Raw genomic sequence first — 12,455 nt, forward strand, 5'->3', positions numbered from 1 at the left:
TTTGGAGGGTTAGTTATCAGAACTTACAGTTTTAATTAGTTGAAAAAACAATACTAATGAAGAATTAATTGTATTTGAGATTGTCTGACTGTTGTGCAAAGTACCTGTACAAAATACACAGCTTTTCATTGTTGAGCTGACCCTCCTTTCCCCCACCCATTGTCCTGGAACTCACTAATGGCAGACCATGCTAGCCTAGAATTTAGAGATCTGCCAGCTTCCTGAGTGAGATTAAGGTTGTCAGGTTTATTTGAGAAGAGGTCTTTATATTTCTGATTGGCCTGGAACTCTGTAGATTGGGATCGTCTCAGATTTGGGGTGATCTTGTCAACTTCCAAAGTGCTAGGATTATATGTTACCACACCCTGCCTGGGTTTTTGATTTTGTGGCTTCCTTCTTAGCTAAAGTTTCCCATTTTACAGTATAATCTTAACTTTCTGTAGAGAAATAAGGTTGAGAGTAACTCAGGAATAGCAGGGCTCAGCTTGCTCAGGGCTCCTGGGTTCTGGGCACTGAAGTGATGGCAGAAAATGTGTTTTGTGACGAGTGTGTGCTCTTCTTCGGAGACATTTGTGTACCAGTCAGGTGATTTTCAATTTTTTTTCCCCAGTTATTTTCTGAGGTAGTTGGCCAATAATTTAAAACAGGAAGTCCGCCCGGGCAGTGGTGGTGCATGCCTTTATTCCCAGCGCTTGGGAGGCAGAGGCAGGTGGATTTCTGAGTTCGAGGCCAGCCTGCTCTACAGAGTGAGTTCCAGGACAGCCCGGGCTACACAGAGAAACACTGTCTTGAAAAAAACCAAAAAAAAAAAAATAATAAAAATAAAAATAAAAAAAAAGCAAAGACAACAACAGCAAAAAGCCAGGAAGTCCTTAAGAAAGAAGGATTTCCAACCTGATGGATACTGAATTTTGTAAAAAAATCTATATCTTAAGTGTTAACTGTATTTTGTTATGTACTGCATGGTAGAGAAAATTTCCATGCTGTAAGGACTATTTTCTAACTGTGTTTTTTGTCTACTATTGTATTGTAGGAAAGGGGACTACCACAGGTATCTGGCTGAGTTTGCCACAGGAAATGACAGGAAGGAGGCAGCAGAGAACAGCCTCGTGGCTTACAAAGCTGCTAGTGACATTGCGATGACAGAACTTCCTCCAACGCACCCCATTCGTTTAGGTCTTGCTCTCAACTTTTCCGTATTCTACTATGAAATTCTTAATTCCCCCGACCGTGCCTGCAGGTAAGTAGTGGACAAAATTTCTCATTGTGGAGTGCAAACGTTCTAGAGGAGGGAGCTACCTTCTGTTTTCTTGTAGGTTGTCACAGGATTCTCTTAACATAAATTTTGGGGTTGCTTGCTTTGTTTGAGGCAGGGTCTTGGTACTAGATATCTAACCTAGCCTCTCCTCTCCACCTCACCTCGCCTTGTCTTGTCTTGCCTAGCCTAGCCTAGGCTTGAATGGATTATAAATGTTTACCACCTCAACATCCTGGGAATGCTTTTTTTTTTGTTTTTTGTTTTTCGAGACAGGGTTTCTCTGTATAGCCCTGGCTGTCCTGGAACTCACTCTGTAGACCAGGCTGGCCTTGAACTCAGAAATCTGCCTGCCTCTGCCTCCTGAGTGCTGGGATTAAAGGTGTAGGCCACACCATGCCTGGCTTCATTTTACCTTTTGTAAAGTACATTGGTGTATGAACTGTTTCCTCTGTTTTTAGTGCAGAATATTGAACCCAAGGTCTTTGTGTTTTAAATTTGTGTATATATGTTTGTGTTTATGTCTGTATTCTTAGGTACATGCCTGGTTGAGGTGGGAGGTAGAAATGGAAAGTGGACATTGGCTGCTTTTTTCACTTTGCACCTCTTAAATTATTATTATTATTAATGTATGGGCCAGGGAGGTAGCTCAGCAGGTAAAAATGCTTGATAGGAAGCTTGCCAGGCTGAGTCACCTCCAGGACCCACATACCCACCCACAGTGCAAAATAAAAAGCATGTGTTTGTCTGTCAGAGGACAAGGTTGAGGTAGTTTCTTATACCTGATAATCTGAATGACAAGGTTTCCATAAACTTGTACTGAAGAAGCTGTAGCTGTTTAACCTGTTAGTGTTGACTCTTTCACTCTTGTTTCCCCACACATAGCTCTAGGTTGATGCCTCTTTGCTAAGTGTAGATTCCATTTTTTTTTTTAAGATGTAGCAAATGGGACTTAGGCTGTAGCTCATTAGTAAATTAGCTCACATAGCCCAATCTCGTATTAACTTATACTATTGTGCATCTAAGATTTTCTCTTTCATCAAATCTTCGAGATTATCACACATGGATTTTTATGGCAGTTTTGGGTGGAGTGTATAGATCTTCTTTAGTCTAGCTTATTTGTAATAGTTTGTATAACTCATTAATAATTAGTGCCTTGTGACTAGGGAGATGGCTTACTGTTTTATTTATTTATTATTTTAAAGTTTTATTTTATGTATATGAGTACACTGTAGCTGTCTTCAGACACACCAGAAGAGGGCATCAGATCTCATTACAGATGGTTGTGAGCCACCCATGTGGTTGCTGGGAATTGAACTCAGGACCTTTGGAAGAACAGTCAGTGCTCTTAACCACAGAGCCATCTCTCCAGCCCCAGCTTACTGTTAAGAATTGTGCTTTCAGAGGGCCTGAGTTTTATTCCCAGCACCCACAGTAAGCAGCTCCCAACTGCTCATGACTCCAGCTCCAGGGGATCTGATGCCTCGGCCCTCATCAGACACCTGAACTCTTGTACACATTAACACACATACATATCAAAAAAAGATTTTTTTTTTTTTGAAAAGAATTAGTGCCTTAGCTGGGTGAGGTTGTACAGGACTGTAATAATCATCCCATGTGAGAGGCTAAGGCGGCTTATATAATTGCTTTGAGATAGGTTCTCACTGTGTCATTCCAGCTGCCATGGAACTAGATCTCTCTCCCTTCCTGAGTGCAGAAGTTAGTAATGTGCTAGCACTCTTGGCTAGGGTTGGGATTCCAAGGCCAGCCTTGGTTTATATATAGGAAAGTGTTGAAAAAGCAACTCTAGCAACTCTTAGATGGCTGAGTAGGTAGTGGTACCTCATATCCAGAGTTTGGTTCTTAGGATAAATGTGATGGAGATAGAGAGGCAACTATGACAGGTGGAGCTATACAGAATTCTAGAAATACATGTTTTAAAGGGTGTTTGGTTTGGTTTGGTTTTGGTTTTTCGAGATAGGGTTTCTCTGTATAGCCCTGGCTGTCCTGGAACTCACTTTGTAGACCAGGTTTCCTTGAACTCAGAAATCTGCCTGCCTCTGTCTCCTGAGTGCTGGGATTAAAGGCGTACGCCACCACGCCCTGGCTCTTAAAGGTTTTTTTAATTACTAAAAACAAACTAGACAAAAATATAGGCTCATACATATTTTTATTCAAAGTTATCTTTTAGCAATTTATATCAGCTTTTATATCAGTGAGTCTGGTCGACTAATGACAGTGCATTCATTTCAGGTTGGCAAAAGCAGCTTTTGATGACGCAATTGCAGAACTGGACACGCTGAGTGAAGAAAGCTATAAGGACTCTACGCTCATCATGCAGCTGCTACGTGATAACCTGACGCTGTGGACCTCAGACATGCAGGGTGATGGTGAGCAAGCCCCAATGTCCTCTCTTTGGTTTCCTCTTCTAAATTCTTCTGCCTTTTTAAAAATCTTGGTCTGTAATTCAGACTCATAGCCTGGCTGCTATGTTTATTTTATTCCTTCTATAGGAAATGATGTCTGAGTGCCATTTAGGCCTCGATAGTGAAAGTAAAAGGCTTATTTGACAATTTCATCTGTGATAAATCTTATGCTAATATTCAAAAATGTAAAAGTTTTGCCTTTAATGACATTGTGTTAGTACTCATACTGCTTTAGTCACTATAGGGGCAAAATGACAGGAAACCATCATTTCCTTTTTTATTTATAAACTTGTATTTTATCTTTTGTGTTTTGGCTTCATATATGTCTGTGTACTGCATGAATGTCCTCTGAGGCCAGAGGCAGCAATGGATCTCCTAGACCTGAAGTTACAGATGTTTATAAGCCTCCATGTGGGTGTTTGGGATTGAACTTAGTTCGTTGGAAGAACAGAGTAGTCTAAAGCACGGATCCATCTCTCCAGGCCCCATTTCCTTTTATAGTCTCAAATTTTATTTGGGAGGGAGTGACAGAGGCATTAGTAGGCATTAATGAAACATCTTGTTTCTGTGTGTGGGCTCGCTTTTCAAACCCTAGGCCTGTGTTTTCCAGATATATACTTCATCTCTGGCTGTATTCTGGTGCCTGTGTAGAATTTTCCTCTAGGGTTCTATGAGGAATAAGATGATCTGTCCTTAGGTCCATGCTCATGAGTTCTGGTATTGTCTGGTTTTGGATTTTCATTTACAGAGTTAACTATTTTTTGCAGAAGTAATTGTTTAGATGTGTGGGTAAATTTTAACTTTAGATAGAAAAGTTGAAGTTGGTCACATTTGTTTTTATGGTAGAGGTGTGTGTGTGTGTGTGTAGGGTAGAATTTAGACCCTTGTGCATGTTAGTAACTGTACTTCTAAAGATCAGTTTTATCTGGGATTGATCTATTATGAGGTAGTTTTATACCGTTGGTGGGGAGGGAGATTGAAAACAAGCTTTTAAAAATAAGATTAATTTTTAAACAGTTATTTTATGTATATGTGTGGGTGTCTTGCCTGCGTATATGATTGTGTACCACATGTGTACCTGATACTTTAGAGGACAGAAGAGGTTATGAGATTCTCTAGAACTGTGCAGGTGTGGGCTACCATGTGGTTGCTGGGAATTGAACTCAAGACCTCTGGAAGATCAGCCCATGCTCTTAACTGCTGAGCCATTTCTCTAGCCCAAGTGTGGGTTTTATTATTTGGTTTTCGAGACAGTGTTTCTCTGTGTATGTAGTCTGGCTATACTGGAATTTGCACTGTAAATCAGTGCATGAGTTATGAATGGTATCCACTTCCCTTTTCTGGCAAAATTGAGTTTGATTTTTTACTTTATTTTTCCTAACCTATGTGAGAACTTGCTTGGTCAGCTTCTGAAAGCTCACTAGGTCATCAAGTATTTAAATATTCTATGACGAGTGTTGTAATGAGATACATGATATGAACTTCTTACTTTGCCAGCCTTGAGAGAGCCATGGCATAACTTTCCACACAGCGCTTATGCAGCCTCTGTCAGCCTTAAGGAGAACTGATGGAAGCCGGGCAGTGGTGGTGAACCCCTTTAATCCCAGCACTTGGGAGGCAGAGGCAGGCGGATTTCTGAGTTCCAGGACAGCCAGGGCTACACAGAGAAACCCTGTCTCGAATTTACACCCCCCCCCCCCCCAAAAAAAAAAAACCCTGTCTCAAAAAACCAAAAAAAATAAAAGAAAAAAGAACTGATGACCAGGACATTGCTAGCATTAAATGTTGTTGTATTTTTTAAAAAAAGATTTGTTTGTTTATATGTAAGTATACTGTAGCTGTCTTCAGACACCCCAGAAGAGGGCATCGGATCTCATCACCGATTGTTTGTGAGCCACCATGTGGTTGCTGGGATTTGAACTCAGGACCTCTGGAAGAGGAGTCAGTGCTCTTAACTGTTGAGCTATCTCTCCAGCCCAAATGTATTTTAACAATAAGTTTGCAGAATGACTGTACTCAGCTGCATTTTACACAGTGCTCCATAGCTTGAGGGCTAGTAGCGCTCTCTCTCTCTCTCTCTCTCTCTCTCTCTCTCTCTCTTTTTAAAGATTTATTTATTGTTATATGTAAGTACACTGTAGCTGTCTTCAGACACACCAGAAGAGGGCATCAGATCTCATTACAGATGGTGTGAGCCACCATGTGGTTGCTGGGATTTGAACTCAGGATCTTTAGAAGAGCAGTTGGTGCTCCTAACCGCTGAGCCATCTCACCAGCCCCTGGCTAGTAGTAGCTCTTATGTTAGAAGGACTAAAGGACAAGGAGAGAGCTTGGTGAGCAGTATTGACCACTCTACCTTTCAAATATCCAGGACATTACATTTTAAAACTATTACTGGATTATAATGCCATTCTAGACTGGGTTTGGTGACATCAATTTTTTTTTTCTTTTGGGGGCGGGGGTTCAAGACAGGGTTTCTCTGTGTAGTCCTGGCTGTTCTGGAACTCACTCTGTAGACCAGGTTGGTCTTGAATTCAGAAATCTGCCTGCCTCAGCCTCCGGAGTGCTGGGATTAAAGGCGTGTGCCACCACACCCAGCAGGAAGATGATTCTTTTTTAAAGTTGTAATTTGTGTGTCTATGGAGGACAGAGATTCTTTGATCTTCTGATTCTCTGATCATGCTGTTTCCCTTGGTTATGTTGTGTGTGTGTGTGTGTGTGTGTGTGTGTGTGTGTGTGTGTGTGTGTGTGTGTCCGTGTCCGGGTTTTGGTTTTTCAAGACAGAGTTTCTCTGTGTAGCTCTGGCTGTCCTGGAACTCACTCTCTAGACAAGCCTAGCCTTGAACTCAGAGAGATTTGTCTGTCTTTGTCTCTTTTGAGATAAAAGGCATCACTGCCACCACCACCTAACTGCTGTTTCCCATGGTCTTCAGTCCGTTTCTCTTAAGTCTTAAGAGGACTGGTTTCTTAGGAATTGTGTATACTCTGCCTCCTACTCCTGAAGTGGGTAAAATACATGTGTCAGTGGACCCCTCCCCATTTGTAAACCTCCAAAGAGTTTCTTGGGCATAAAGGAAAAAATTGGACAGGTTATTTATTTCTTGAGGTTTATTCAAATACAAAGACCAGAGTTTACTCCTGATGTTCCCTTTGTCCTGTTGTGGTTTATTTTCCTGTAATGTGTAATGTGCGTTTTATTTTCCTGATCGCCCTCCCTCTCTCCTTGACTGTAGATTCCTAAAGGAAAACCCAACTCTTCCTTCCCTTAAAACTACGTTGTAAGTCATTGTTGTGTTGCAGGGAGTTCTGCTGTTTGGTTCTCATTAATAATGCTTGCCTGTGAGCACCTGTCCCTACAGACTTACCTGGTTGGCTGGCTACCTTCTCAGGTGCTAAGTCTGCAGACAGCCGTGGCCTGCTACCTTCCTTGGCTAGTTGGGTGTGGCTTATATGTGTGACTTTGATGTCTTGTGTCTGAGTGCCTGGAATTCTTGCCATGTTTACCTGTTGCTTGTGTGTGCTCCTTTGGTCTGTTAGCACACTTGCCAGTGTGTTCCTTTTACAAATGAGAGCCTGAACATGCAAGCTCCTGAGTGAATGCATTGCTCTGGAGGGTTGGCCTCTCTATTTCCCCAGGAGTTGGTTATGTTTGTCTTTGCATGTCTTTCCCATCTTCTTTTTTTTTTGTTTTGTTTTGTTTTGTTTTTGTTTTTTTTTTTTTTGTTTTTGTTTTTTGTTTTTTTTGAGACAGGGTTTCTCTGTATAGCCCTGACTGTCCTGGAACTCACTGTGTAGACCAGGCTGGCCTTGAACTCAGAAATCCGCCTGCCTCTGCCTCCCGAGTGCTGGGATTAAAGGCGTGCGCCACCACGCCTGGCTATGTCTTTCCCATCTTACAAGTTAAGCCCTCCATGTGCTCTAAGCAATTTTCATTTTTGAGACAGCATTTTAATATGTAGTTCATACTGGCCTTAAACCCTTGTGCTGTGATAAAGGCTTGGCCTTATTTATGTAACTTATTAATTACACATCAATGTCAAAACTTTCTCACCACAAGAAACTTTCCTTGATGCTTATTACTGTTGTGAGGCTTCAAACTCAGTATAAATGCTACACGTGTAAGCATTATACATCTTGTCATCTAAGCTCAGACTCTTGTCAGACTGCTTTTGTTCGTTGAATGGTTAGTAGCATTTTAAAAATCGGTTCAGTAGCACTTAACTTAGTGTGTGTTTATGTGTGTTCTTATTTTTATGTATTGTTGGGAATTGAACATAAAGCCTTACGCATGCTAAGTACATGCTGTATTACCATTCCCCAACCCCCACCCTCAGGTTAGTTGAAGTTTTTTTTTGATTCAAAGTAATAAGTCTCCAAAATTATAATGTATAAGAAGGACACAACTTTTACCCTTTTTTTTCCTGCAAAAGCTTTGCATGTTTTCTTAACTGTGGCTGACTTGATTTATGCTTATAAGTAGGTAGATGGCCCTCCAGTGAATGGAGTTGGCTTTCTCTTGCATGTTAGCAGTGCAGGCTGATTGTCATATTCAAAGAGTAAAGAGAAATAATAGCATGAGAGTTGTCTAAATGCCCTTCCGTAATACCCTCCATAACCAAGGGCTTCACTCCGAAGAAAAGAATCTGCTGTTTGGCCTAACTGGCTACCATAAGAGAAATATTCATGTACAGTAGCACATCTTCCTAAACACCATAGAACTCTGTGGAGCTTACATTCCCTGGAAGGATAGCTGATGTTGAGCTTGTGGGTAAATAACTCCCACCTCAAGGTCCAAAGCAAGGTACTGTTGGTTCTTGAAGAGGTGAGGTTATTGAGAAAGAACATTGACCCTAGAAACACAGGAAGAGCATTTTAAGAGTAGTATTTGTATGTGCTCTTGAAAGACTTGTTTAACAGAGACACTTGATTCCTGAGCCTTTAAATTTTTTAATTATATCGTCCTATAACACTTGATTATTTCAGGACCGTGGTTGGTAGCTCTTGGTTTAAGCACCTCAGCTGTGAGGATTAGAAGACCTTTTTGCCTGCTGATGTTTGCTAACAGTTGTAGTGAAACTAGGGACCCTTAGCTTGGAATGATATCTTTGTGACCATATGTGAGCATATGACAGTAACTGTGCCTTATTCCTTACAGGTGAAGAGCAGAATAAAGAAGCGCTGCAGGATGTGGAAGATGAGAATCAGTGAGACGAAATAAAAGCCAACAAGAGAAACCATCTCTGACTACCCCTTCCCCCCCTCCCCTTGGAAGTTCCCCATTGTCACTGAGAACCACCAAATTTGACTTTCACATTTGGTCTCAGAATTTAGGTTCCTGCCCTGTTGTTTTTCTTTCTTTTTCTTTTTTTTTTTTCTCCCCTCCCCTTTTTTAAAACAAACAAACAAACAAACAGTTTTCAGAAGTTCTTAAGGCAAGAGTGAATTTCTGTGGATTTTACTGGTCCCAGCTTTAGGTTCTTTACGACACTAACAGGACTGCATAGAGGCTTTTTCAGCATTACTGTATTGTCTCCGGCCACACTGGCAAGATCATCATTAGAAATGGAAATGACATTTGAAAGCCATTAGACTTCTAGGTGATGCATCTAAGAAAGATTAATCACACAATAGAGGCATATGCGCTGTCATTTTTCCTTTTTTTAATTGTTAAATTGAATTTTATACCAATGTTTAAACTTAAATTGGGTGTTAGCTTGAGGTGTTTTGGGGGAGTTTGTTGTAATGGTTTTGCTGTAAACTGTGTTTGGAACTCTGCTGAAGTGTTGCTGAAAAGCATGGTGCTGGTAACAGTTCAACAATCCGTGGCTGCTCATTCTTGCCGACTCCTCCCCCTCTGAAGCAGGTTAGCATTGAAGGTGGTATGGAAGCCTGCATGCGTGTTCAACTCTGTTCCTCCTCCCTCCTCCTCGGCCTCCCTCCTCCCCTCCTTCGCTCGCTCAACCTCTTTTGTTCAGTACGTGTAACTTGAAGCTAATTTGTACTACTGGATATCTGACTGGAGCCGCAGGTACAGATCTGTATTGTTCTTACTGAAACACAGCATGGAATTAACATTAAACTTAAATAAAACAAACCTAAATTAAAAATGCCAAATATATCATGCCTCCATCCTTTATACTTCTAAAATAAAATCTCTAGTCCAGACATATTTGACAGTATTGTTTGTCTGAATGTGAAATATCCCCCATTTTATCCCATAAATCATTTGTTTTCCAATGATGTGTATTTGGGGGGAAGGGAGGATTGCTTGTAATCTGGTGTTGAACAACTAAGTCAGTAATTGTCCTGTCTTTCAAACCAGTTAGCAACACAATATTTATGTTTAAATTTATCATTAAAGTACAACAGTCATTTAACACAGGTGTAACTATGGATCATTTTCTAATGTGTAATTTTGACTTCTGCAATTAGATAAGGCTCAGTGTGTCGAAATAATCCTTGATTATTAGAAGTAGAATTACACTTCTCACTGTATAAGTCAGCGGCAAGAACAGTATTGGTTGAATCCCTTGTCAATATCCCCCGTTAACAGAAACAGCTACACCATGTGCCTAATTTCTTCAGAAGCAGGTCATGTGGTAGTGTGAGTGGGTACTTCTGTCTCCTTGAGCAGGTAAACGCCCGAGTTCCTCAGAACAACTCATAAGGCACATCCAGTCTTGCTGCTAATGAAGGTGCTGCAGTAAATAAGATACTGGTGGGTGCTGAGGTGTTTGTGGGTAGAATAGCATGGTGTATTTGTAAATATCCCGAGTCAGAAAACATTCCTTTTGCAATGCTGGGGTTGGAGATGTCTATTAGAAAGCAGTTAGCAGTTGACTTTTTCTAAAAGTACCACACTGCTGTAATCTGGGGTAGGCCATGATTGTTATGCAAGGTCCAGTCACACAGGCTAGCTAACTGAGGCGCTATCCTGCCTCAGCTTTCCAAGCTGCTAGGATCAGAGGCATGCACATGGCCAGACTCTAGTTTTATCTCTAGCACAGGCTACCATGTGAAATAATGCTTTTTGTGAATTCCTTTCTCATCAGATTGATAGAAGACAGTTGCCTTCAGTGTCATAAAGGGGTTTCCGATGATTGAGTGCTTTATATCTAACATAAAGTTTCCAGATAGTTAAGGCCAATATCAGACTCATAAGACATTGACCATTTGGAAAGCCACTCGGGAAACGCAGTTATTCATAGTGTTACTGTACCAAACACTAGCTGATTGGTGGACTTGATCCAGGTAGTGGACGTAGGGCTGGAAGGGATAATGGTCCAGTGAGTAAGAGCACACTACAGTGGACTTGTTCCCAGAACTCAGTTGAGACGTTCCCCATTGCCTGTAACTCCAGTTCTAGCAGAGTTGACACCTGGCCTCCACAAGTACCAGCAAACACGAGTATATATTCAGGCAAAAAAATTTTTTTTAAATAGTGAAGCTAAAAAAACCCAAAACAAGAAATTCTGACATGCAGGTGAGTTCAAGGTCAGCCAGGTCAGCATATGAGTTCCAGGACAGACAGGGCTACACATACAAACCCTGTCTTAAAAAAGCAAAAACAATGAATTAGAAATATTTAAAAACAAAAAAACCCTTTGGCCATCCAGCCTTAGAGCCTGATGCTGAGTTCATCCTTACTGTGAAGTAATACCTAATTCTGATTTGTTGTGAGGTTGGGTCTCATATTACTCAGGCTGGCCTGGGAATTCAGCCCAGGAGGGCTTTCAAGTTCCTCCATCTCCCGGGTGCTGGGAGGACAGGTGTGTCCTTGAGGACAAAACCTGGAGCCTATTTACTGAGAAGTGTTGTACCAACTGAGCTTTTACTCTAAGCCTGGCCATACAGGTGTCACTGTCACAAAGTTGGCTTCTCCAGAATGGACTTCTGTGTAGCCAGCAAACCTAAGTAATAAACAATGACTCTTGTTTTTGTTTTCCGGAGACAGGGTTTTTCTTCTTAGCCCTGGCTGATCTGAGGCCAGTTGGCTGGCCTCAGCCTCGGAGGTCTGCCTGCCTCTGTCTTCCAAGTGCAGAGTATTAAGTGTTTTTCCTGCGTGTTACTATGTCTGTGCAACAGGTATGTAAGCAAGTGTTCCTCCCTGAAGAATCTGATCCCTTCGGACTGAAGTTACAGGCAGTTGTGAGCTGCCATGTAGTTAAACAGAAGTCAGGTCTTGTGTAAGAACAATAGTTCTCTAAACTGCAACACATCTCCACCCAGTGCTTCATGAGCATATCCAAGTAAATTTGATACTGAAAAAACAAAACAACAACAAAAAAAACCCAACCTGTCTAGAGCTTCAGGAAGTACGGATCAAGAGTCGAAGGCCCGCCTGTAACCATGAGGTCATGGAGAAATCTGCTAAAGTCAAGAGGGGGCTTTTCAGAGTTTTAGAGCTGCTAAAAGCAGGAAAGGCTGTGAAGGTGATTAGCCCTTGCAAGGACAGTTGGTACTCCATTGCAAGGAGTCCCTGTCCCCTGAAGTGTGGGCTGATTTAGTAGCATCCCCAGAACATTTGGGTTCAGTAAAAAATAAATTTACATTTGAAATATTTTATGTGCCCTGGTGTTTTGTCAGTACTCGGCTTTCATTCCTTGCCCATCCCACTTAGCCACACTGGGCTCCTTGAGGTTCTTGACCATACCAAGCCTGCCCCTGTTCCAAGAGGCCACATCTGTTCCCTCCACCTAGAACATAACCTCAAGTATTCCATCCCAGTGCCCTCTCTGGCCTCCTCTAACTCATGTCTGTCCGTGGAGAAATCT

General features: G+C 41.6%; 1 protein-coding gene across 1 annotated transcript in view; it reads left to right on the plus strand.

Moving 5' to 3' along the window:
• The window catches only part of Ywhae (tyrosine 3-monooxygenase/tryptophan 5-monooxygenase activation protein, epsilon polypeptide), a 32,955-nt gene extending 22,897 nt beyond the window's left edge, over positions 1-10,058 (plus strand). Inside the window, exons 4-6 of the mRNA NM_009536.4 lie at positions 1,034-1,240; positions 3,509-3,645; positions 8,837-10,058. Coding sequence (NP_033562.3) covers positions 1,034-1,240; positions 3,509-3,645; positions 8,837-8,889 — 397 coding nt within the window. The 3' untranslated portion in view covers positions 8,890-10,058. The remainder of the gene's footprint in view (positions 1-1,033; positions 1,241-3,508; positions 3,646-8,836) is intronic.
• Positions 10,059-12,455: the final 2,397 nt, after the last annotated feature.

Source organism: Mus musculus, chromosome 11 (assembly GCF_000001635.26).
Source record: "Mus musculus strain C57BL/6J chromosome 11, GRCm38.p6 C57BL/6J".
In the NCBI taxonomy this organism is placed as follows: Eukaryota; Metazoa; Chordata; class Mammalia; order Rodentia; family Muridae; genus Mus; species Mus musculus.